The following is a 26,352-nucleotide window of genomic DNA, read 5'->3' on the forward strand; positions in this document are numbered from 1 at the left end:
CGACCGAGCCCCGCGGCGCGACCAGGGCCCGGGGGGCGGCGCCCGGTCCGGCGGCGGCGCCGAAGGAGGAGTTGGCCCCGGGACCCGGGCTGCAGCTGGGGCCGGGGTGACGCGGACGCAGGCCCCGAGCACCGTGCGCTCCGGTGTAAGCAGCACACGGGACAAAGGGAGCAGCGTGGAGGGTGCGCGCCCCGGGCCGAGGTCACCGCCCCAGTCCCTGCCCGCTCCAGCCCGCGGGCGCTCCCCTCGGCCTGGGGCGCACTGGAGCCTGCGATTCGTCCCCGGAGCGGCCACCTGGCCGCGAGGGGCCCCGCGCCTGGTCGCCAGCTGGCCGCGGTGCGGACGGTGGCCGGGCACAGCCGTGCGACTTGGCCGTCTGCCCCGGGTTACGAGGCGGCACCCCCGCAGCTCCGCGAGTGCCAGCTGCTCCGCACCCGGCTGCGGAGAGAAGCGGCGCGAGAGCGGGGCCATCGAGCCGCCACTTTTCGGCGTGGGCTTGGAGTTCGTGGAAGCCGAGAAGGTGACGCCCTCGCCGCCTCACCTCCTGCGAACTCCGCAGGCTTCTGGTCTTGTTGCTGTTGTGATGCGGGCTGTGTGTTTTCTTTTTTTTAACCACACACAAAAGAAGGGAGGAGTTAGAGCAGCGGTCTAGCCTCCGAGTCATCCCACACTTTGCTCTTTCTTATAGCGAGGACTGACGGGATCTCCTGCCTGTCCCCTTTCCCTGCAGTACCCTGGCGCGTCCCAGGTGGAGGCGGGATGGAGTGACGCCGGCTGACTTAGATGGGAAAATGGCTACAAGCTGCAAACTTTCTGGGACAGTGGAATCGTAAATGTGGGACCACACACAGACGTTCTTGCTATGGGCAGCCATGGCCCTCGTGCATTACCAAATAAAAATGGGAAGGCGGTCACCACAGGTCGCTACCTTCAATAGCATTTCAGCACTGCGGCGGGGAGGCGGTGGAGAGGGCTGGCTCCCCTGCCTGGTGGGGTTCAGGATAGGAGCAGCCAGCTCAGGGTCTCCAGACCACTGCCAGGCCACGGATGCTGGGTCAGAAACGATTGGCTTTCATCTGATTATTTCCAGAGGCACTCTCACATCTCAGCCTGGCAGAGGGCAGCCAGCTGTGTGGATGGATTGATGCTGACGAGGTAGAAAGGCTGGGCAGAGGCCAGCAGGCCCTTTGATGCATGTGGAAGAAGATTCTTCCGAAGGTGGCTGCTGCTGATTTTTTCAGAGTGAATTATTTGGGTTTGGTCTCACCATTCCGTTCACTGCAGTCCAAGCTGTCTGTCAGCTGTTGCTGGGTCCCCATGGTTCACAGCTCAGTTCCCTTTGTTTTGGGGGGATCCCTGTTTGAGGCTTTTTTGACCTTTTCATTTGATGATTGATTAATTTGTTTTAACCCCCTGAAATAAGAGGCTTGATGTTAGATGTTTGAGAAATTGGGGATAAAGGGACCTCTTCTTTGTTCCACATTCAGCTACTGTTGAGGGGCTAGTGAATTCTGACACAAGAGCTGGATAGCTGTCAGCACACCGACTGTTAACAGCTGGGTAGAGCGCTGTGCTTGGACGCAGTGGGGCTCACTTCTCTCACTCCATAAGGTCCACTTACCATCCAGCCACAGCCAAGGAGACAGGGCTCCCAGGCAGGACGTCACCTGGAATAGAGGGATAAGGCAGTGCAGACTGGGGCCTGTCAAGAGAAAAACAGAATGTCCCTTACTATTTCGTGGCCTGGCTACAAAAAAGGATGGAGGGAGCTGGTTGCCATCTCTACCACCTCACTCAGGCAGGGCTTCTTTTACCTGAGCGCTAAGCCTGGCTCAGGTCTTTGCAGAATGAAGGTCATTTACTGTTGGAGCAGGGGGAGTTGGGAACAGGGTTACTGTGTGTGCTTGTGTGGTTTATGCAGGGCACAAAGACACCTGGCTGGGGAAGCCATGTGTCCTGGGTCTGCCCAAAAAAAGGGTGCCCCTTCCTCAATTGCACCAGGTCACCTGATGGGCATCCACTGGCCGTGATTGGTAAGCCCATCTTCTGGAATAAACAGTTGATGGCAACGTGGTTGTTCCGAAGACCCGAGATCAGGGACTAGGCACTTAATTTCTCCAAAATAATAACAATAATGGGAACTGATTGTTTGCATACATTGTCTCATTTAATCCTTACCACAAGTTCCTGGAGAAAGTAATGGTACCCTATTGTGCTGATGAGGAAACTGATCCTAAGAGAGACTATGTAGCTCGAGGTCACACAGCCAGCAAGTCCGGATTTGTCTGTCTCCAGAGGCTTTGCTCTCAAGCACTAAGACTAGACTCTGAGAACTTCCCATGGGTTTCCAACACATTGTAGCTTTTTTTGTGCTAATGAGATGTCTTTCCTGAACCATTCCATCATCCACATTAATAGTAAATCCTTTAAATGAAAAGGGCATTTGTGATTATTTTCAGTGGCAACAAAGAGGTGGGGGCTTTGGAGACCAAAGGAGAAGGAGCCCCCTGAGATAGAAGAGCAGGAAAGTAGCAATGAGAGGGGAGGGCCCACCAGAACTGAGAAATAACAGAGAGGACGGAGGGCCAGAATGGGACAGTCCCTAGGTTCCTTGATGTCCCTGCAAGAGAAGAGGAGGAGGAGACCATTCTCACATTGGCTCAGCCATCCTGTTGACTTCTCAAGAGTCTGGGCCTGGCCCACCAGGGCACCCCAGATGTTGGGGTCCACAGTCCCAGTCCGCCTTATGTATTCGTATATCTCGTCTGTTGCTTGAGTAGTCTATGTTACAAGCAGTCTGACTTGAAAAGTGAGGTAGCTAACCGAGAAGCACACAGTATTTCCTGATTCAGTATTCTTCCTTTAAGGCCATTTGAGCCTCATGACAAACTTTTGTGAAACAGTATTCAAATATTCGGGGCTAGACCAGATAACATCAAAACCAGTTACATGATCAGTTACATGACGTTTTATTAGGTCACAACTCTATTGTGCATTTTAAATGGGTATAGATTATTTGTTTTCTTCCACATTAATTTTCTAAATCAAAGGACACTTGTATTCCCTCCATGTTGTCATGGTATTTTCCTAACTATTCAGTCTTTTGATTTTTTTTTTTTTTTTAAGTAGCAGGGCTAATTTCCCTAGCCGAAATGTAAGCACAGTGGTCAGGGCTTGTGTGATGACCTGTACTGTGTTTGCAGCTGTAATTTGGATTTGAGCATTGGTTTATCCTTTCTCTGAAAAGGAAAAGGCGGCAGCAGATAGTAGCTGAAATATTCCCCCAGCACTTGGCTGAGAGCACACCTTACATCAGGCAATGAGGCTCCAGGGACAAGCATTGAAAGAAAGAGTTGCAGAGTCTTTCATCTCTGTATTGTAAATCTGGACCTCTTTCCGGCTCCTGGAAAGGGATAGCGTTGCCATAGAATGGTGTATCCTGTTGCCTGTTGGATCTCTCTCCACCTTCACTCAGACAGAAGGCTATAGAAAAGATGCCAGTGACTTCAGGTGGCCTATTTAGCTGACTTTTTATCGATTCCATAATCTGGGTATTCACTTGGAGATCTGGAAACAAATACATCCAAACTGCCTTCCCAGTTAAGGGAGCTGGGATTCTCTTCCATCTCAGCCTGAAAGGAATGGGGGCAAGGTCCCTCAGTAGGGAATCTGAGTGTCCCAGTACCAGTAAACCAAATACTGAAGGGGTTTTCCCAAAGAAAATGGTTCTGTGTCTGTGCTTTCAACCTCATGGAAGAAAGTACTAGTGACGATAGCTCACCTCCACTGAGCATTCCTTAAAGCCAGGCAGTGTTGAGAATCCCATTTAGCCCTCATGGCAAATAAGATAGGCACTATTGTCATCCCATTTTAGAGGTGAAGAGACAGGCCCATAGAGGGTGAGTAACTTGTGCAAAGTTCCACAAGATTGGAGCCCACCAGCAGTCTGACTCAAACATGATCCTGGTAAACCCATAGAAAGTACCTATTGAGGGTGTGGTGGGAATAGGGACAGATAAACATGATTTGGGGGGTAGTTTGATATTTGTTTGGGCAAATTCCAAGGCAGGAAGCTGTTAAGCAAGTCTCACTGCTGGAAAGTTCTTATGTTTTGCAGGGTGCCCCAGTAAGTGGGCTCAGAGGGAACAGGTAACATGCACAAGACCTCAAACTTGTAAATGGCACGGCTGAGACATACACTCCTGGCATGATCATTTTGCCTGTTTGAAAGGAAAATCAAAATAAGTGTATATTTTTAACTCGACTCTTTCACTGGTATTGGAGGTCATATCCCCACATAGAAGAGCCTCCCCTCTTCTCCTTGGGGCTACAGCTCAGCTTTTTCTCGTACAAGACGTTGTCCCAAACCAGGCAGCTTCTCTACGTATCCTCTGTGTGAACCACTAAGCTGGCAATCGATCATTCCCTCTCAGTTTCATCTAATGGGCATGTGTGTCTGAGTTCTGCACAGAGACTACAAGCTTTTTCAGAATCAGGATCATGTTATCTACACCCCCCATACACACAATGTGCTAAGACCAACAATGAATATTTTTTTATTTTTCTTGATTGAATGAAGTAGGATTGTAACTTTACTGGCTCAAGGGCCATTAAGAATGATTTGCCTTATGGTATTGATAAATTTTCTTGCAGATTTCTCACCATCATAATGCTGGAGCAAGGATTCCATTAACTCTGTTTCTAAAGGGTAGTCCAGCATCAGAAACCCAAGGGTTTCCAATCCGATAGGTCATGGTAGGACCCGGAAATTTGCAGGTGGTCCAGGTGACTTTTCTGCCCACTAGAGTTTGAAAAACACACTTCAAGTTTTCAGTGATCACATCTTATAAAATCGCGGCGTAAATTGTCTAGCTCTTTTTTTTAATTTAAATTTTTTATTAAAATGTATTGACTACATATTTGTGGTGCACAGTTATATTTCAGTACCTGTATACAATATGTAGTGATCAAATCAGGGTAGTTAGCAAATTCATCAACTTAAAAATTTGTCATTTATTTGTGATAAGAACATTTAAAGCTCCTCTCTTCTAGCCATTTGATAACATGCAGTAAATTATTGTTAATTATGGATGCCTAGCTCAACTGCATACCTGTAGAACTACTAAATCACTAATTTCATCTTTGTAAACTTTCTAAAGCAAGTTTCTCGATGCTATCTTAAGATGTGAAACCCAAAACAAAATAACCATATCTGTTTGTATCTCAAAACTTCTACCTAAGCTTTTTTTTCATTTTAATATCAATTTATAAGGAACAAATTTAACAAAAAGATTAACATCCTTAATGAAAAAGGAACTCTTAATGAGTTAGAAAAATCTAAGCAGAGGGCCGGCCCCGTGGCACACTGGAGAGTGTGCCGCTTGGGAGCGCAGCGGCGCTCCCGCCGAGGGTTCGGATCCCATGTGGAGACCGGTTCCCGCTCACTGGTTGAGCGCGGTGCGGGCGCAACACCGAGGGTTGCGATCCCGTTGCCGGTCAGTAAAAAAGACAAAAAAGGAAAAAAAAGAAAAATCTAAGCAGAAACTTGGTGAAGGGCATAAGCGTATAAGTTACACACTCCATAGAAACGCTCTGTCTAATAAGTATACTCTTAAGATGTTGCAGGGGGCAGGGCTAAGGCCTTGGGGTGAGGTTGGGGGAGGCCATCTCAGGGCCCTGGGGGGTTTTGGTTGGGACCTTTTGGTTCCAGCTCTGTGGTTGGCCTGACTGTGGAAGGCAGTGGGTGAGCTGAGGCCCACGATTCCCACTGTTGTCTCAGGGCCCTAGGAGGCAGATGGTTCTGTCTAGCTCTTCTGCACTTCAGGTCAACATGTCCACTGCAGAAACTTTCCTAACGTTGCATTGATAATTATTTACGTGCTGTTAACTTTTCTTGCAGATTTCCCACCAGCATAATGCTGGAGCAAGACGCAGGCAGCCCAAAGTTTGCACAATGGCCGAGGTGGACGCTGATTTGGATCACATCATTCCATCTTCTATTCTTCCTCCTTTCTGGGCTAAGCTAGTAGTGGGATTGGTTTCTCTTGTGTGTTTTGCACGGAGCTACGATGGAGATTTTGTCTTTGATGACTCTGAGGCTATTGTTAACAATAAGGTTTGTATCTTAATTCTTTTCTGGTAAACTTATGTTAACCATTTGCCTATGTCTGAGTAATCGTCTAAGTTTATCTTGAGGTCGTCACTATTAAACTTAGGTGAAGCATTTGCCTGGACCCCAGTTGTGGTCTAGATTGTCCATCTCTTTCCATCATCTCCTTAATTGAGTGTCTCTCTAATTGCTGGCCTCAAGGTCTCCCACCCCTGCCGTACCTCAGGCTTTTTATCCTCACAGGGGCCCTGGTCCACACATGTATCAGAGAAGTTGATCTTCTAAGATTACAAAGCAAGGTTACCACAGGGTACTGCAGGCTAAATATTTCAGGTTTTGTGAGAAATTTCCAGAACTGTACAAAAAAAAAAATCACACATTTGCTGCAGTGATAGACAAGTCTGCTCACCTGCCAGAGGCACATCTTCAGCAGCAGGTGTCGAGCTGGCTGCTGCTTTGTCCTTCCTGAGAGTATCAGGAAGGCCTGCTGACAGCTCCCAGGGCATGAGGAATGAAATGTGCTGCCTGGGGATGTGGGGGCTCCTGCTCATTGCATGTCTGGAGATTTACATTTGCTAAACTTGTAAAATCCCAGGCTGTTTTGCTCACCAGTGGCTGCTCTATTGGTGCAGGGAAAACGGTATTCTTTTTCACTTGCTATCCAGAGTTAGGGAAGAAGGAAGAGGTTTGTGGGAAGGGACAAAAAAGATTTAAGCAAGCCAAGGGAAAATTAGAACAAGAAACTCAGAGGCAGGGAAGTTCCAGAGAACTGAGAGCCTTTGTGACAACGTGGTTCTCAGCAGATATTTTATGTTGTGTTCCTTAACCAGAGAAGAGGACTTGAAGGAATACACTGGTCTATCTCTCTGGTAGATGTCATTGGAGCAGTTCTTTGTAACTATGTTGTCAAGTGATCTTAAAAATTTGAAGTCATGGATTCCACCAAATAAGGAAAAAGTCATTTTCATTTTGAAAATGTCAAGAAAAACTCCCTATGTGACAAGCATGTATTCTGTGGGGGAAAACCATCACTGATTTGTAGACATTTTATTTGTAACATAATAGTGTAATTGATCTCTGTTTTGATGGTACAAACTAGAGCATTGTTGAAGTTTATTTATTTATTTGCATTGGGGTGTTTTGTTTTGTTTCTGGCAGCTGGCCAATGCAGGGATAGAACCCTGGGCCTTGTTATTATCAGCACCATGCTCTAACCAACTGAGGTAACCAACCAGCCCTGTTTATTTTTAATTCAAGTTCTTGTAATTTTTTTTTAAGTTCACCCAGCATTTACTATAGAGGCTTCCATTTCAGTTCTTTTTTTTTTTAAAACCATGCTTAGAAGAAGTAAGTAGCTCTAAGCAACCATGTCAGGTTGGTGGCTTAATCGCCACAGAGTTGCTTTTCTAACAAGGGGTACAACTTTATTTTTTTTTAATTCCATTCTTGAGTTTGGCAAGAGTTTCTTGACTCCTCCACTTCTATAAAGTAGAAGATATATAAAGTGTTTGTTAAGAACCTATGCTGCAAAATTTTGGTCAGGCAGGACAGAAACATGAGCTCTCTTATACGTGGGGTGGCCTGGTGTGTGGGTGTGATTCTTGTTCCTTCTGTGCGAGGTGAGGCACATGAGCCATTTTGTGGCTCTGCTGGGCATCACACTGTGCCCCTTTGGTTAACCTGCTAGCCCTCCCTTTTTTCTTTCCCATTTAATGAAAGGCACACTTCCGTTCATTGGTACTGTGCCCACAGTAATGTGAAACAGGCTGTAACTGGATTTTAGTGGTGTTACAGACTGTTTTCCATATGCTTCCTTGTCGTGTCAAGTTGCCTTTTTTTGTTTCTTGAAATGATGATCTTCTTTGAGACGGCAGAGTTAAGAGGAATTTCAGACATAATACATCTTTTCCATAAATCATTATGAGGAAGACTTGACCTTTCTTTCTGTAGCACACCCTGCTGCGTGTAGGCTACACCTAATCAAATATTTAGAGTTTCATTGGTATTCATTTCCTGTTCAAAGGGAGGGAAAGATACTCCACCCAACTCCCTCACAACTGAACAAGGACTTTTGTGACAGTGCAGAAGTTAGAGTTCCAGTTTGCCACTGAGCCAACTAAGTTAGCAGGTGGATTGCATGACCTTCCCAAAACAGCTCACCAGCTCTTGCAGGGAGAGGAGAGCAGTTAGTACACTCAAGGCCTCAGAAGCTGGTCTCCAATGGAAATGAAAGTCACCCTTACAGTGGGTATCAGGTGGCTAACTTTGCATCTGTCAACTCTTCTCAAGCCTTTCCCTTTGGGTCAGCAAGTACTTAACTAGCAAATGCTGAACCCCGCAGTGTGTGGTGGACATTTGTTGCTCTTTGGGCTTCCCACCATTTGGCCCACTTTTTCTGTTTGGGACACGCTTATGTGCTCCAAAGACCATGTGGTTAGGAAGCTGGCTCAGAGCAAGGCTCTCCTGTCAGGTGTGCCTATCTGTTGGAATCAGGGGTTGGTCGTGCAGTGAGGTGGGGCTCCAGAGGCAGCCAGTTGCCTTGGTGAGGTATCCTGTGGCGTGATTCGTAGTCATGCCCATGGCCACACAGCCCTGACCTGGTTTTCCAGCCCACTGGGCAGTCTACGAGCCTCACACTGTCCTTTAAAGCTTTCATTTTTTGTTTAAATGAATCAGAGTTTGTTTGGTTACTGCAGCAAAAGAATCTTGGCTGAATCACTCTGCAGTGCTTAGCACATTGTGATTTCTTGTCCCTACAACACTCCTGATCAATTACGCTTTAAAGAGAAAATTAATAATCAGTTTTGTTACTTACTCCACAGTGCCTTTTTTGCTTTCCTTCTCGTTAGACAGTTTAAGCCATCTAGTTTCATATTTTAAGTTAAGTAGAAAAAGATGTATTTTTAAAGCATCTGTAATACAGTACTAAATTAAATTACTTTGGCAGTATAGTTGGAACATAATAGTATTTATATAGTTAATATAGTAAATATTATACTAATAGTAGTTAATAGTTATATATTATTAATAATAGTTAATAGTGAGTTTTGTCTTTAAAAATTATAGGGAAGGGTTTTTTTTTTTTTTACTGATTTTACAGTCTGCTAAACTCATGATCAAAAATATGTTTATCCTTACTTACGTTTTAACTGGGATATTTTTGGTAAATTATCTCACTTATTGGATAGGAGAGGTTAATAGTGATCTTATTTAGCTTTGTGGTCCATTTATTCATTAAACGTATATTAAGCACCTTCTGTATACTCCTAGCAAACTCTAGTGTGGCCCAGGCCTCATGGAGCCCTTGTCTAATAGTGTAGACAGATAGTTACATGATTACAGGTTGCCGGTGTGCCAAGCACTGTGGGGACAAGCCCCAGGACCCATGGAAGGGGGATGGGATCATCTCAGGATGGTCAGAGCTCAGTGGCCAAGATACAGGCGGTAGGAGGAGCTGAGCTCTGAAGAGCTGATGGTGACCGTCCAGGGGAGACCTGTGCATGCAGAACATTTAGGGTGGGAGCTCGAGATGGGCCTGAAGAGTTGGTGGGAGCAGGAGCACCCCAGGCTGTGGAGGGCCCATCAGGACGTCATCTTCGTCGCAGGAGGGTGGGAAGCTGTTGCGATGTTTTAGGCCGGGTGGGATGGGGGGAAATCGATGTACGTTTTGAAACCATCAACATAGAGAACATGCCGGAGGGTGCGGCAGCCCAGCTAGGAGGATGACTGTCCAAGGTGGGAGAGATGGAGAGGAGTGGGCAGGTGTGAGAGCTCTGAGGAACTTCCAAGAAGAGGACTCGGTAGGGCTTCAGATGGGGGTGAGGAAGGAGTCATGATTCTCTTGTCCAGAATGTCCCTGATGTGTCCCTGCAGGACCTCCAAGCAGAAACACCTCTTGGGGACCTGTGGCATCATGACTTCTGGGGCAGTAGACTGAGCAGCAACACCAGCCACAAGTCCTATCGGCCTCTCACCGTCCTGACTTTCAGGTAAGGTGAGACAGGGCGGGGCATGGGAGTGCACATGGTGTTGTGCACGGTGTGTCACCAGGTTCTCAGTGCTGGGGAGTCCAGCCCATGGTTCCTAGGGAGGGATAAGCCACTCACCACTGTGGGTCTCTAAGAAGTAGATGCTAATCCCAGCTATTAGGAGGTAGGTCACAGGAAGTTGAGAGAGTCTGCCTAAGGAAACTTCACTTCAGAGTGCTCGCATGGGCAGCATGTAGACAAATCAGAATGATGCAGGGATCACATAGCCCCTGTGCAAAGATGACATGGACATCAGTAAAGCCTTCCGTATTTTGTGAGGTTCCCAAAGGTTTGACCTTTTGCTGGTTAACATCAAGGAAATGATAGGAATCAAAGCAACATGGGCCTCTAAGGAAATTGTGATTTTATTCACTACAAAACAAAAAAAAGGTGTACATCTTCCTACTGTTACCATGTTAATATGCAAAACTGAGGTGAAGCTAAAAATAACTTCCCTCACCCTATTAATCAGGGAGCTTTTTGCATTAAATAGATTTGTTCACCCCACCAAGGTTCTTATTCATTTGTTTCTTGGGTGCATTTAAATACTTGTGTTTAGATCTCTGAGAGAAACATGGAAGTGGTGACGTGGAACTAGCAGCAGTCAAACATAAGCATCCCTGACAGCAGGAACGTGTTTCGTTGGGTGGGAGTCTGGTTGGCACAGTGTTTAGGAGCACTTTTTTTCTGTGGATAAGCAAATTACAAGACCATCTTAAATCCAGGTCCCTGTGGGGTGGCCAAGAATAGCGTGTGGTATGTTATATCTTCTTGGAATGCAGTCTTGCCTTGTTTTGTTTTGCACTTAAAAAATTGTCTAGCTGTCCTTTTGATTTTCCTCCCTGAGTGTTTTCAGTCCCACTTCCCATGGTGAAGTCCACTTCTTCCATTTTCCGCCTGCACTTAGTTACAGTCATACCTCTTCTTCATAGCTTGACAGGCGTTATTTGTCTTGATGCTGTTTTTACCCATCAGACACAAAGTCTTAGCCTTCTCCTTTTATGTCCACACACAAGCCTTTCCCCCAAGGCTGTTGCTGTTTCATTACGCATGCTTCTGCGCACGTCGCGTAAACGTCCTGTGTTTGCTGCAGGATTAACTACTATCTGTCAGGAGGCTTCCACCCCGTGGGTTTTCACATGGTCAACATCCTCCTGCACGGTGGCATCTCTATCCTCATGGTAGACGTCTTCTCGGTGCTGTTTGGTGGCCTGCAGTACACCAGTAAAGGCCGGCGGGTGCACCTGGCCCCCAGGGCGTCACTGCTGGCTGCTCTGCTGTTTGCTGTCCATCCCGTGCACACCGAGTGTGTAAGTATCATACACCGTGGTATCTGCACACATGCACACAAGCAGTGTTGTCATCTCACTTCCTTATCTGGATTCCAGAGCTAGAGAGAGCATACCCTACTGTATACTCTGTAAATAGGCCTTTGAAACAGTTGTGTCCAGGTCAAAGACAGCATGCTTATGAAAAAATGGAGTGTTCTGTATTAGCAGAGACTTTATAATAAAGATATGCTATGGGCCGAGCCTGTGGCGCACTCGGGAGAGTGCAGCGCTGGGAGCACAACAGTGCTCCCGCCGCGGGTTCGGATCCTATATAGGGATGGCCAGTGCAATGCGCTCACTGGCTGAGCGCAGTGCAGCCGGTCACAAAAAAAAAGGACAAAAGAAAAAAAAAAAAAGAAAAGTTAGTTTTAGGGCCAGCCCGTGGCTCACTCGGGAGAGTGCGGTGCTGATAACACCAAGGCCCCGGGTTCGGATCCCACATAGGGATGGCTGGTTCACTCACTGGGTGAGCGTGGTGCTGACAACACCAAGTCAAGGGTTAAGATCCCCTTACCGGTCATCTTAAAACAAACAAACAAACAAAAATAAATAAATAAATAAAGATATGCTATGCCTGTGGTGGTACTTCTGTTTAGCTCACACGACTCCACCAGCTGTGAAGGTAGGAATGTTGACTATTGCCTGGCTTTGGCCTCCAAAGGTCAGAGGCTGAGATCCATTCTTCAGTGAAGGGTCTGTCGCAGCTGTGTTAGCTGACAGCTTTATGATTTTTCTTATACTTAACATGACTGTCGTAAAAACTCTGTGTCATTAGACAGCCTAATATAACAATTTCTACTTTACAGATGAAATGTCCTGGGAGGATGAATAAAAGATTTACCCAGGGTCAGTAGCAAGTGAATATGAGGATAGGACTTAAATTCTGAGCTTCCAAGGCCCATGCTGAGAGATGCTGACATACTTTGAGTTGCACTGGAAAGTGGGTCCCCACACCCTGCTGGGGAACCAGCCGCTCCTGAAGTCTCTCCACCTGCCTCCTCTTCCCTCCCTGTTTTACCCTCTTCCCCTTGACAGACTTGGCCCAGCTGGTTATGCAGCTGCTGAGAGGGGCCTAACCTGCCCTCCTGTGGGCCACGTCTCCATTCCATTGAGCTGCTGCTGAACGTATTGGGCACAGATTGTGTTAGGATTCAACTAGACATTTGTGAGGTTTTCAGGAACCCCTTGCCCCACCATGAACCCTTTGAAAATGTAAGTCAGCATGTTTGCTGAGGTAAAAGATTTGATGTTAGTCATTCATTCTGTGAGCATGAAGAGCCTAGTGTGAAATACCACATATGCCTTATTACTTCTCTCACAATAGACTTCTACATTTAATATGTGTATAAATATCTACATGTAACCAATTGTTGTACTGAGTATCTTGAAGTAAGGTACAAAATGCTGAGTAGAATTCCTTTTTTTAACATCTGATTTTATTAAACTGTCTGTTCTTTGGTATCAAGAGTATTAAGGAGTTGTTAACACAACCTTTTCCTAATATTTTTATTTTATTTTATTTTATTTTTTACTTCAGCAAATTCAGAGGACTTAAGGGCTTTATAGGCTGGAGCTGCTGTTGTAAAAATTTAGTTACAAGCTCTTCCTTTATACATGACTGACCAAATTAGAATTTGTTTCAGTCTGAGTTTTTTGTAGTCTAAATGTTTGTTGGGACCCAGAAATAGATACACATTGATCATAAATAAAAGAATCTCTGGAAGAGTACTGATTCGCTGTTTTCCTTCTTGCCTAACTTAACATGACCTTAAAAGCAAAATTAAATATTTGAATTATTAGTCAAGGAAAGTTTTCTAAAATTCTGATTTTAGGTATTGAGAAGTTGACTTTATAAACAGGTTTCAAGTACAGACAAGTATAACCGGATGTGCTTACACACACACAAACACACACAAACAAACAAACTCACACGCCAGATCGATGTAGTCTGAAGACGTGTTAATCTTAAAGATTCACATTCCAGATCCTTAAAAGGAAATTGAGGCAGGTCTACTATAGAGAGAAGGGAATATTTGGAAGATTTCTTGATCTCTCCTTCTTCATTCCATGACAGCCATTCAAACTCAGATTTCAAGAAATCATTATGGATAATTTAAAATTAGCATTCTGAGACATATTTTTTATGTTTACTTTTCATTGTTTTGGCATCTAGTATTCAGTTTTCTCTTATCTGAGGTCCTCTGTTATCCCCAAAATTCCAGCTTTAAAAATGTGCAAAGAGCAGGACTCCCAGTGTCCTGGCCAGCTGGGCTGGGCCAGAGACTTAAAAAATGACCCCGGGCACAGCATCCCCCAAGGGCATATTGATCCCTTGTTGGATGAGGACCATGGGGACTTGGGTAGTAAATGCGCCTCTGTTTACATTTATTAAGAGAAATTAGCATCAGTGTAGGCCCCTTTGGGTTTTAGTGACATAAATTTCTTTATATTAACGTTTACGTGTTTTATGTGTTTATCACTTCTCAACAATAACTCTGAAATGTTTTTGCCCACCGCAAATAAGCACCTAAGTTTTCCATCTTCTGTCTGAGACTGAGAGGGGTGTGGGACTCAGGACTTTCCATTTTAAAACTGGGACAGCCCCAAGCAAACTGGGTTAACCAGGACAGCCCTGGGCAAACTGGGATGAGTTGGTTACCCTCTGGTCTTGTCACCTCCTGTCCCCAGGGGTTCCCTGAGGATGTGAGTGCAACTGCATAGGTTTTACTGTTCTTTTTCCTCAAAGCGTTGGTGAAGATGCTCAGTTGACTGAATTCTGGTATCAGAGAGCCACTCAGGCTTCCCGAAGAGTTCTGCCCGTCTAGTGAACCCAGACTTGAACACAGAAGGAATTAGGTGGGGGAACCTCCCCCCCCTCCCCCATTCCTTCTTACGGCCCTCTGCAAATTGTTGCTAGTGGGAAACAGTGATGCTTTATACGTTCAGGAGGATTGCAACGATTTCTCCAGAAAACCCTGAAATGACTGTTTCAGGTTATTTCCAAAGAGAAAAAAAAATAGCCTTTGCAGAGAAGTTTGCCTGAAGATACATATTATGCAAATATCAGAAAAGAAAAATAAAATCTTTTCTTCCTATGCCATTCTCCAAACAAGGATTGGATATAGCCCCTCTTTGGATAGCCTTTAACTTTTTTGTATGAAATCTCTCTTTAATTACCATGCCAAAAATGCATTGTAAGTGCTGAATACTTTTACTTTAAAATACTTACCATACTTTTAAAAATTTTTTTTTTTTTTGTCAGACAACATAATGCACATTGCTTTAATACTTGGGGCCATCTTCAACAATTAACAAAAAGAAAAATATTTGTTTAAAAATAAGTTTATGATGTTTAAAGTTCATTTTTGTGTAATTCTTTAAATGTCCCTTAGCTACCCAGATAACAAGTGGTTTAGACAGACTGGCCCTTTTTTGGCCCCTATTCCTAGTATTTACCCAAACCACTTCCTTCCCTCCACTCATTGTAAGAAACCTCACTTCCCCTTGTCTCTGGCCCCTCTTCCCCTACTTCCTCTGACCCTGTTTCTCTGTGGCCCCCTTTGGACCAGTTTCTCTGGATTGGCTGTGATTGCTTTCTCTCCTCTAAGGCTCAGAGATTGCGGTCCATCCTCAGGCACTGTAGGTAGCCACAGCTCTAAGATGCTCCTAGCTCCCCCGTCATCCTGGCAGGAGGACCACAGAACAGGAGGCTCCAGCTACTGCCTCACTCATCATGTGACATGGAGACAATACCTGCATCCCCCTGCACCTCTGTGTCCTTTGACCTTTTCCTGTGTTCTAGTCTTATTAATACAAGCACTGTACGGGATTCATGAAGGGAACTAACAGTGAGCCGCACCTACTGCATACCGGGTTCTGTTCTGGGCAGCTGCACCCCTGGTTTTACTGTATCCCTGACTGAGTGAGTTTAGAGCCCTAAGTATTGAAGACCTCTCATTGCATATGCATTTGATTCATAAAGTAATTGTGTGGTTTAACCCTCCAGCAGACTGACATACTTGTTCCAGGTTTGGCAAGCCTTTGTTTTGTCCCCAGCTTCCTCCTCAGTAGGTTTTTCCTGTGTGTGGTATTCACAGGTTAGATTCCTCAACTCATTCAGCCATTGCAAGGCACTGTGGGCTGCCATGTACAAAAGTGACCTATAACCACAGTTAAAGCATTTCCTATAACCAGGTAGGGAGACACTGCTCCTAAGAGGCATTCTTTTTTAGCTATTCATTGTACATGCACTTACGAATCATATGTAAATATAGTAGTTTTCATAGTCATGGAACATTCTCTTACTTCAATGTATAGAATAGTCTGCATCTCACATACCATATCTGACCTTTGAGAAGTGATTAACCTGCCAGCTATTAAAGCGATACCTAGGGAATCAGAGCAAAAGCTTTCATATGTCACATTCAGGTGCTAGTTAGTAAAAGATCCCACCTAAACTACACTAGTACTCATGAACGGAATCTAGTGTCATTCATTGCCATGAAAGATGTGGAGAACAATTATTGGAGAATCAGATTGAAATAAACACAAATTTTATATTGTTTCATTCTCACTAAGAAAAAGAAGGGACGGGCAGAGCTGTCATGAGGAAAGCGGGGAGGGACATGGCACAACTTTGATTCTGTTTCCATCTTACTTGTTCATCACTTGAAGCGTTCCACTCTCCACATCAACCCACTTAATCAGTTTGGGTCTGAAGGGAGGAAAGATGGCAGGGACAGCTTTGAAGGATTATTCCTGTGTCTTTTTCTATCTGCCTGATGGCTTTTAACATTTATTTCCTACCTTTATGTCCTTCATGTTTCCAATCGAATTCTAATTTTTAAATATCATGCCCTTCAAGCTGATAACATTTTGCAATTACAGCTAAGTATCTGGAGCTCTTGGGTGTAGCTTGTTAAGTAACACAGCTTTTACTGCACATGTGTACTGCTGTGTCCAGCTCACAGAACAGCTATCAGTAGGTTCAAACCAATCCAGTTTTTTCTTGGAAGCAGTTAAATCAAATCCTCGACCAAAAAGGGAGAAGAGAACCAGTGATCAGATAACACTGGAGGGTTGCTCAAATAACAGGTTGATCAAATAACACAGGTTATTTGAATAAATGGCAGAGTCTAGTAAGTTTCTTGTTTTATATGTCTAAGGAATTGCTTGTATTTCCTAAGTTTAGAATTTGTTTAAATGTTTTTTATGTAAATCTTTTTTTTTCTTCCCCTTCCTTTAAGGTTGCTGGTGTTGTCGGCCGCGCAGACCTCCTGTGTGCCCTGTTCTTTTTGTTATCTTTCCTTGGCTACTGTAAAGCGTTTAGAGAAAGTAAGCATTATGTTTGCCTTCTTAATTTTCCACCTTCTTCATGTTTTTGTCCTGTCAAGCAGTGTTTTAACAGATGGGAAATTATCCGATTTTATATGTTCATCATTTTGAGTCAGAGGAGTGAATTCCCTCTAGATATAGCTGTTTATGCCTTTGCTTTTTTAGAGTTCTAACATCAATAATGTAAAGTTCTGACGTCTGTCTTCCTATGGGAGCATCCTGTTGGGTGGTGAAACCAAGGCAGCAGCAGAACCGTTAACACAGTTGTGATTGATTTTTGCTGTTTTCTTTCCAGCACAGCTGTGGCATCGCAAGCTATTCTAGGACAAGCTGTACTGTTTTGATGTTCTGTGTATTAATAGCCCAGCCATCCCTCCATAGTTCCCAAGGGTAGATTGGAAAGGGCCTGTGAGATTTGTCACTTACCATTCCTCCACCATCCCCTTGTGTACAGGCTGAACCCAGGGCCTGGGCTGTGACTTGGAGCACGTTTTCTCTCAAACCTGGGACTCCACTAAGACATAGCCGAAGGGTGCCCCTATGGCCACACACTGTGCTGATGCTCACTCAGGGCATGGTTACACCCAACCACACCCCATCCCTTTATTATTATTATTTTATCATACCAAAGTAAAACCACCACTTCATCCTGGGACTTACCAGTTTCTGATATGTCTGAGAGTTTGGGGACAGCTGAATGGAACAGCTTCAAGTACAGAGAACAGTGGTGATAACTTTTCTTCTTGAGACTGAAAGTTAACTTAGCAATAAGGCACATCCATCCCTTCCCAGGTGGGCGTCTCCCCACTGTGATGATCATAAACCTCCCAAGGGACACGCAGCCCTCAGGGATCTGGGGAGGTGGCATCTTCCCCAACCCCATAACGCATTCAGCACCATTGTGTAGCTTTTCCATAAGACTGTGAATCAGGAGTGGGAATGGAGGGGGTCCATTTACCACCTCACTCTTATGTTCCTTAGAGATAGCATGACTTCATATTCTTAAGTTTGCAATTCAATCTGAATTTGCAGATATGTAAGATAACAGTTTATTAGTAGTCATATTTTTCCTGAAGAAAATTTAAAAGACTCATATCTTTTCTCAAAGAAAGCTCTAAAGTTTCATGAAATATCATTCTTTGAATTTTAACTTATCCTCCCCTAAAGTAACCACTCCCAAATTCTAAATGGATTTCAAAGACATAGAGGTGTTTTTTGAAGAAAGTATTAAATGTTGGTAGATTTAACAGGTGGGATGCATAGGAGATACAGTAGAGCCTCTCACTACTCGTAAAGATTGCTCTTGTGAGAAATAATGGAAAAACTATCATGAAACTACAAACTCTTCTATCAAGTGATCCACTTATTAGCTCCCTTTAATGGAGTGTGCTCACAGAATGATGAAAACTAAAGACATTTTGTGTTCTTTTCCTGGATCCTTTTATGAACCTTTCCTATTTCAATTCACACATTTATATATTCTGATTTATGTGTCTTTTTTAATCCATTCGTAAATTATAAAATTACTTCCAAGAGCCATCCACACAGTAAATAAAATTTTTTATAAAGCCTTTGGAAACTAGTATCGTAGGTAAAGGTGCATAAGTGTGGGCTGGTTATTCAATTAGTTAACTTTGATTCATGAGAAATAGGCAAAGTATATTTCAGTACTAATTTAAATATATTAACAGTAAATAGCAACATGACCTTTCTTTTTTGTTCAGTAACTTTTTTTAGCATTTATAATATGTTTATTTTAGAATTGGAAAGAAATTTTTAAGCCTTTAATGTCAAATTTGTAAATGTTTTTGAAAAAGTTAACCTGAAAATATTTAATGTTTGCAAACCAATGGCAGTGGTAGTTATAGCTTCTGTGAAAACTTTTAAGATTATGAATAGATTTTCATTTGGCTGAAGTACTTGGAACAGTTAGAAGACAAGTGGATGGATTAGGAAGCCTTTGAAGGAGTTTTTCTGTTGACCTCTTGTCCACAAGTCGCCCCATCTTCTTGGGATCTGTTCTATAAACTTGAGCCCTCTTTAGGAAAAGAAAAGAGTAGATTAATGTTTTCAGCAACCTTTCTGTTTCTGATTTTCCATACGCTTTTTAAAGATGCTAAGAATACAGTGTGTTTCTTCGTTTGTAGATAACAAATCTTTGAGATAATCCTTAAACATCATGTTAATGTTCAACTTCATACACATGGTGTCTAAGAATCTTTGTCAGGAGGAACAAAGTTTCCACAAGCTAATAATAGCTTCATAGAGAAGAAGCAGTAAGAGCCCTCTATGCAAACGTAATTCTGATTTAGGCCTTCGCGAAAAGACGGGGTCTCTGATTCTGCTCTAAAATAGCATAGAGGCTTATTAGTTTTGATCATTCATTCCATCATTACTAATTAATCAAACTTTAAGGGTGTTCTCATACCAGACTCTCTGTCTGGTGCTGGGGATGCAAAAACTAGAAAGACAAAGTCCGTGCCATTGACAGGCTTACAGTCCAGTATATATATATATTTTTTTCCTTTTTGTCTTTTTTCGTGTCCGGCAATGGATCGCAACCCTCAGTGTCGCGCCCGTACTGGACTGGGACCGGCAACGGGATCGCAACCCTCGGTGCTGCGCCCGCACCTCGCTCAGCCAGTGAGCGGGAACCGGTCTGTATGTGGGATCCGAACCCTCAGCGGGAGCGCCGCTGCGCTCCCAAGCAGCGCACTGTAGCAGTGCGCCACCGGGCCGGCCCAGTCCAGTATATTTTGATTAAAATAAAGCTCCTGTTAATACAGCGTGCCTGAGGGGCAGAATGTTCTGGTTTTCCATACTTCCTGTTAATTTTTTTTCTCCCTCTACCCACCTCCCAGCAGGTGGTCAGTGAGTATCACCTTTTTTCCATGGGGTGTTTATGGAGAATGAATGGCTGTGGTCTTTGTACTACTGATTTCTTTCCTCTTCTATTACATTTCCTTCAGTTCAACAGAGCAGAGCTCTTGATGCTATTGGACATTCAGGTGTATATTTTTCATTGGGTATTTGAGCTCTGAAGAAATAATCACGTTTTTACTTTCCCCTGTCTAGTCAGTGTGGACTGTACAAAAAGCCTAGTGGTAAACACATGAATTTCTTGTCATTACAGTGAGGATTTCTTGTTCTAGTTGCCCATGTTTATAAGTACTCAACAGAGAATCAGAACTCTTTTGTGATAGAAGTTAAGTCCAGTATTTATTGTGATACGACAATAATGCTAATGTTTAAATTTAATGTTTAAAGTGACCTAGTCTTTGTACTTTTTGGATCTGAACATAAATTCAAAGAAAGGTCTAATATTATTTAGACATAAACTTGAAGTTCAAGAAAGATATTTTTTTACAGAGGAACAGATTTAATATTATTTTATAAGGGAACAATAAATTGAAATTATTGATTCAACTAGTTAAAAAGTTCTTTCAGAGGATACATTTCTTTTTTGGTAACTTCATTAGTTTTCTTTATAGATGTGATGTCTGTAGTTCAGAGCTCTGGACAATGTTTAATTGCCTGAGTTTATTAACAAGCAATTCAGTGCTAACCTCTGGTATCCTGGCACTTTCAGAAATAAAAAAATCTACTCAAATAACATTTCTGGGGCTCTGCCCTTTTATTTATTTGTGTGCGTGTGTGTGTGTGTGTGTGCTTAAATAGAATGTCTCTGAGCAAGATCTTTTTTTTTTTTCCTTTTTGTCTTTTTTCGTGTCCGGCAACGGATCGCAACCCTCAGTATCGCGCCCGTACCGGACCGGGACCGGCAACGGGATCGCAACCCTCGGTGCTGCACCCGCACCTCGCTCAGCCAGTGAGTGGGAACCAGTCTGTATGTGGGATCCGAACCCTCAGCGGGAGGCGGCGCACTGTAGCAGTGCGCCACCGGGCTGGCCCACTGAGCAAGATCTTTTGCAAGAGAATTATTTTTTTAAAAGGAAATGTTCTTATAAAGGAAGCATACTTTTTCTTAAAATGAAATCACTAAGTCAGATGAAGTCTACGGTACATTGGTTATTATTTTTGAATTCCCAAACAGAAAGTGTTATTCATATGATGAGACATCTTGCTAACCTGTGTATCTCTTTTAAAACCTGGTATTTAAGATTGGAAACAGATAATCTCTGCACAATAAGCATGCTAGAATAGCCAAAACAATTTTTTTTTACACGAGTACCTTAAAAACTTGTTTCATGGGAGTTAGACTAGGAAAAAAAATTTAATTAGTCTCATTTGTAGTGGGTGGGAGAGAATATTTTCCAGAGAGGAATGTGTTTGCTACATACCTAGAACAATCTTTTTAAGTTCTAAAGTAGTATTAATTAACATCAAAGACAAGATCTCAAATCTCAGTTCTTTAGTTCTTAAACGGTATTTGCTGTTTTGCTCTCCTTATTGTAGTTGCAGCACTAAAATAGGATAACTCTTACTCTTGGGTTATCATTTCCTCATTATTTTCATTTTGGTTTAAGACATCTATTTTTCTTTGACTTAGAATCATGCTGCTTAAAAAAACATAGGGTAGTTGCCTAACTCATGTCCTGTGGTACACTTGTTTTTAGATTTGGGGCCACTACTGATTGAATTCCAATGGTGGTATTCATGTGTGTTTCCATTTTTGTTGCTTATAACAAAGTACACTGAACTGTGTGATTTATAAAGAAAATGAAATTTATTGCTTACAGTTTCTGAGGCTGCAAAGTCCAAAGTCCATCTGGTGGCAGCAACAGTGACCCAGGGGTCTCACATTGCAAGACGGTGGAAGCAGAGAGAGAGAGAAAGACAGACTCTCCTCTTTTAAAGCCCTGAGAACCATGCTCCTGACCATCATTTTTAATCCATTCATTTATGGCATGGTCCTACAATCTAATCACCTCTTCAAGGCTCCACCTTTCAGTTACCATAATAGGATTTCCCATCCTCTTAACAGTCACAGTGAGGGCTAAGTTTCTAATACATAAAACTTGGAGGACACAATTCAAGCTTCAGAGAGTTTGGGGGGACATAATTCAGTCCACTATAGTGTGTACTCTTTTCTCTGCATTTATGTTTCTTTAGTTCCTCCATTGCTTGATTTTCCCAAAATGGTCCCATAATTTAGGACTGTGAGTCTGACTTCTTTCATTCTGTGCATGGAAGCATGGCTTGGTTAATTCCAACTTTTGGAACGTGAATCTGATGCTCATTGTGTTGCTCTGGCAGTTAGAGTCATGGCCACCTGTCGCGGTGGCATGGTTCCCACACACACCATGATGTGCCAATTTCAAGCGGCAGAGATGCCAGGCGTAGAGTGGTAAAGAGGGGTAGCTTGCACAATGTGATGCTTTTTCTGAAAGAAGATCTTCCCACTGGAAAAGAGTGCCAAGTCTGAGGCACATGCTTCATTAAATGGATCACATCTGTTGGCACTTGTGGGTATTGGCACTGACAAGTGTCTTTCTGTTACTGCATTTTTTTCTCTTGTGTTTCTTCAATCCATTAGCCTTTGCCTGCATTTACCTCAGTGATTGAATTATCTAAGATGATAGAGACATATACTGAAACGAGAAAAATATTGTCTAGGCAAGTCTCTGCTAAGTTCTGGATCATAAACTGTTGACATTTGCTAATGCTGCATAATTACCCTAGGGCAAGTTGTCTTCTTTAGAGATGAAAGATGTAGCATGGTGTAAGAATAGGTATTTTTCCCTCTGCTGTTGGGTCATTGATACTTAAAATTTAGCAATCTGGATGATGATGAGGTGGAAAACTCTGGATAAAAGTGATGTCTTGAGATGTTTACACAGAACCACGTATAAGTTAGAGTTCCCTATCTTGGGAAGACTTTTCTGAATAAAAATATTCATAAACACAACTGTATTCGAGTTGACATCTGCCTCTCAGGATTTATTTTTAATGTTTTTAACAGTTACTTCTAAATTTAAAATTAAAATAATGAATTTTTCCTATGCTTTTTTATATTCCTTATGTAATTTTAAAATTTATTTTATTTTTAAAAAGTAATCTCTTACATGATGAAGATCCTTCCAGTGTGAGGGGATTCAAAGACTAAAAGTCAGAAGACTTGACTTCTGGCTGTATTTGTTTGCACCGAGCAAATTATTCCTAACTTTTTGGCACTAAGTTGTATCTTATAATTGCATAAGACATATAGTAATGTAAGACTTCTGATAGATGTGGAAATAAGTGAAACTATTTACTGATTCACAGGTATTTATTGAGTGCCCACTGTATGCAAGGTGGCCTACTGTTACCTGTCTGAGTTGTCTTATTAAAGTGCTCAAACTTGGAAATAATAGAATGGCTTGCATTAGTCACCTCAACAAACAAAGACTCAAAGTAAATCTTAATTTGGGGAATTGTGTAGGTAAAACTATACCAGAGGAGGTTGTATTAACACAAGTTCACGAGGCTGGGCTATCCCAAAATTTAGAACCAGTTTCTCAGTTTAATTTTAATAAGGCCTTTTTTATTCACTCCTAGTACTAGAAATATTTTGTCAAGGTTGAGTAGGTCAGCCTTGGTTTAAAATGCATGTATATACCACACATTTGTAAAGAGGAGCCCCTTGATTTATTTGAAATGGTTTTAAAATATTAGATGAATTAGACTTTCCAGTTGGATTCTGGAAAACTTGAGGTGTGTGTGCATACTTAGTCATATGACTCCTGATAAAATATTGAGTGGCTATTCTGGTAGGAACTGAAGGAGAAAGAGTTGGATTTAAATAGACATTAATATTTTCCAAGTTTTCAAAGGCAGAGTTAGATTATATACATAACAATGTACAAAGCATTTCATCTGAGCTGGCTCTTTGATCACATGGTCTAGACACTGCTGTGTAATAGAAATATCACAGGAGACATACATGTCATTTTAAATTTTCTAGTAGTTACATTATTTAAAAAAACAGGTGAGATGAATTTTAATAATTTCTTTAGCTCAGTATATCAAAAATATAATTTTAACATGTAATCAGTGTAAAAATATGAAATATTTTATATATCTTTTTCATACTATGTTTGTAAAATCAAGTATGTGTTTTACATCTACACAACACATCTCAGTTGGGACTAGGTAAATTTCAAGGGCTTATTAGCTATAACGACCTGTCTCTTGATTGTGGCAGGTCTGGAATTTGGTCCTCAATGTGAACCTATCGCTAGGTTTATAACTGACCATTGAAATTTTGCTTTTGATCTGAAATCACCACTGTTTTGAGAAGTGATGCTTAGTATTTAATAGTTACTGAAACTGAAGAAACTTCTTCAGCAAACATTGCCTTCTTTCATATGTTTTCATACTGGGTGTGTTTGAAGCAAAATCAGAAGTCTGAGGGAAAATTGAAGAATAGGACTCTTCTTGACAAATTGCAATAGAGGATTTGAGAGGAGGGAGTTGAGGGTTTGAGAGATGGGGTGAAACCATGGGGTGAGATTAGGGAGAAGACTGTCAATAGATCTGAAGGCTGTGTTTTCTGTATGTTATTTTTCTGTATTTAGTTATGTCTCTGATTTAGCCATCTAAGGAGAAAGCCACTTTAAATTCCAGACAAGCTAAGTGGAACATGAGCCATCACTTCCACGTCCATGTAGTAATTTAATGTGGTGTTAACAGAGTGCTTTCAAGAGCAGTCCTTCGGGCGTTTTAGTGGAGGAAGTGGGAATATTTTTCTTATCAAAGGCCTCTGGTCCATGGGGGAGAAATTAATCCATGTTACTGTCAAGTAAAATACAAGCTAATTCAGTTTTTCTAGGAAGAAATGTAAAATGATCAAGAGACTTGCTTTTGAAATTAAGAAGGGAACATTACACTGGGAAATCATATGATGTGTAGTTGAAAAGTACAAACACAAGTTGCAGGCGTGAGAAAGCTCTGAAACATCAAATCCAGTTAATAGGTGGTGGGGTAGGGAGCAGTAGTCATATGGTTTCTAGTGGACTACTAAACTGAACGCATAGTCAACATGAAAGCACCGGGCTGAGGCTGGGCCACATGGCCTTCCCCTCATACTGGGCCTGGAGGGGCCAGGGTGGAGACAGTCAAGGGTGTCTTTGACCCCATTTAACTGTAGATGATACCCCATGGTAATGAATGGGGTCATTTATAATTAAGGCTTCTGTTTATATCTAAACTGCTAATGTGAGAAAATCCTGTAGGTGGCTTGACCCAGACTCAGGAAAATGTATTTTGAGAGGAGAGTTCCATGAACCGTACACTGAGACCGAGGGGACTCCGTTACATGGCACAAGGCATAGTGTGGTGTGAGCTGTGACCAGCATTTTTACCATATGGACCCCTGTGCTCTACTGCTGAAACTTGCAGGTCCCTTTAGCCAGATCACATCCTGAAAGGAACCAATCAGTATGTAAGCTATAGGGTTATTTGGGCCATAATTTTTTAAAAAGCTTTCATGCCTGCTAATAGTTGTCTGCTAATGAGTGCTAGCAAATGCCCAAAGGAAGTAAATTCCAATAAACATATAAATGCTGAAATTGGAATTAGGCTTAATTTGACAGGGTTTTTCATTGTTGTGGTGGTTCATAATTGTGATCTTTTAATAGTACATATAATGTACTTAATTTCTGCAAGTGAAATGATCCTTAGCTTGTTTGATGGAACTAAATAGATATGTAATGGCTTTCAGTAGAGAGGACTGGACTTCCAGGACCCACACCACCCAGACAATTTGAAGGATGCTGCCCAAGGGCAGAGCTGAGTCCTGAAGTTCAGAGCAGTGCTTGGGCTCAGCATAAGAATATCCTAACAACCCCAAGTTTACAAAGGAAATAGACTCTTATGCAAAGTTAATCCCCATCTCTGCAGTTGCTCAATCAAGGGCAGGTGGCCCCCTGCTGGAAGCATCTCGGAAAGGATTCCAGCATTCCCATCTGTGCACGAGCAAATATATGCACCGTCAATACCTTGTGGCTCTAAGATTTGTCGGGAGCTCAAAGCTTATTGCGCCCCTTTTGGTAGATAGCAAATAGTCACTCCATCCTCCAAACTCGCATTGCCTGTCCAGAGTTGTGAGTGCTGCTGATTCAGTCAGTGAGATGTTTGGCTGCTTCTCCAAGCCAGGCGCAGTGTCAGTGGTGCTGCTGTGACAGGCTTACTTTTGAGGGCAACGTACTCAACCTTTAGGGAGCGTCTGAATTGCCTGGAAAGCTTGTTAAGGACTGATTGCCAGCTTCCATCCTCAGTCTCTTATTTAGCAGGTCTGGGTGGGGCCCTAGTCTGGGTTTCTAACAGGATCCAGATGCAGGTCACACGCTTGTGAGTGGCACTGGTTGAGGGCAGTGGTTCTCAATTGTGGGTGATTTCCTGCCCCCACCCTCATCCCGCGGGGACATTTGGCAATGTGTGTGATATTTTTGGTTGTCACAGCTGAGGGCAGGGGTGGAGGGTGTTGCTGACATCCCGTCATGCTCAGGGTGGCCCCATAGCATAGAATGAACCAGCCCAGATGTGAGTGGTACCCAGAGTGAGAGGCCCTTGTCTCGGGGATGACAGAAAATCGAGTGTTCCTAGTAAA

General features: G+C 42.9%; 1 protein-coding gene and 1 pseudogene across 2 annotated transcripts in view; both read left to right on the plus strand.

Annotated features, from left to right (window-relative positions):
- LOC103590217 overlaps window positions 1-612 on the plus strand; it is a 16,304-nt pseudogene extending 15,692 nt beyond the window's left edge.
- Window positions 613-5,896: 5,284 nt separating this feature from the next.
- The window catches only part of TMTC4 (transmembrane and tetratricopeptide repeat containing 4), a 51,182-nt gene continuing 30,726 nt past the window's right edge, over window positions 5,897-26,352 (plus strand). The window contains exons 1-4 of one of the 2 annotated variants that reach the window (XM_008572406.1): window positions 5,897-6,115; window positions 9,983-10,098; window positions 11,231-11,447; window positions 16,715-16,802. In XM_008572406.1, coding sequence (XP_008570628.1) covers window positions 5,954-6,115; window positions 9,983-10,098; window positions 11,231-11,447; window positions 16,715-16,802 — 583 coding nt within the window. In that variant the 5' untranslated portion in view covers window positions 5,897-5,953. The remainder of the gene's footprint in view (window positions 6,116-9,982; window positions 10,099-11,230; window positions 11,448-16,714; window positions 16,803-26,352) is intronic. The other variant, XM_008572407.1, reaches the window with a different exon arrangement.

The sequence above is a fragment of the Galeopterus variegatus genome, unplaced genomic scaffold (assembly GCF_000696425.1).
Source record: "Galeopterus variegatus unplaced genomic scaffold, G_variegatus-3.0.2 Scaffold781, whole genome shotgun sequence".
Lineage (NCBI taxonomy): Eukaryota > Metazoa > Chordata > Mammalia > Dermoptera > Cynocephalidae > Galeopterus > Galeopterus variegatus.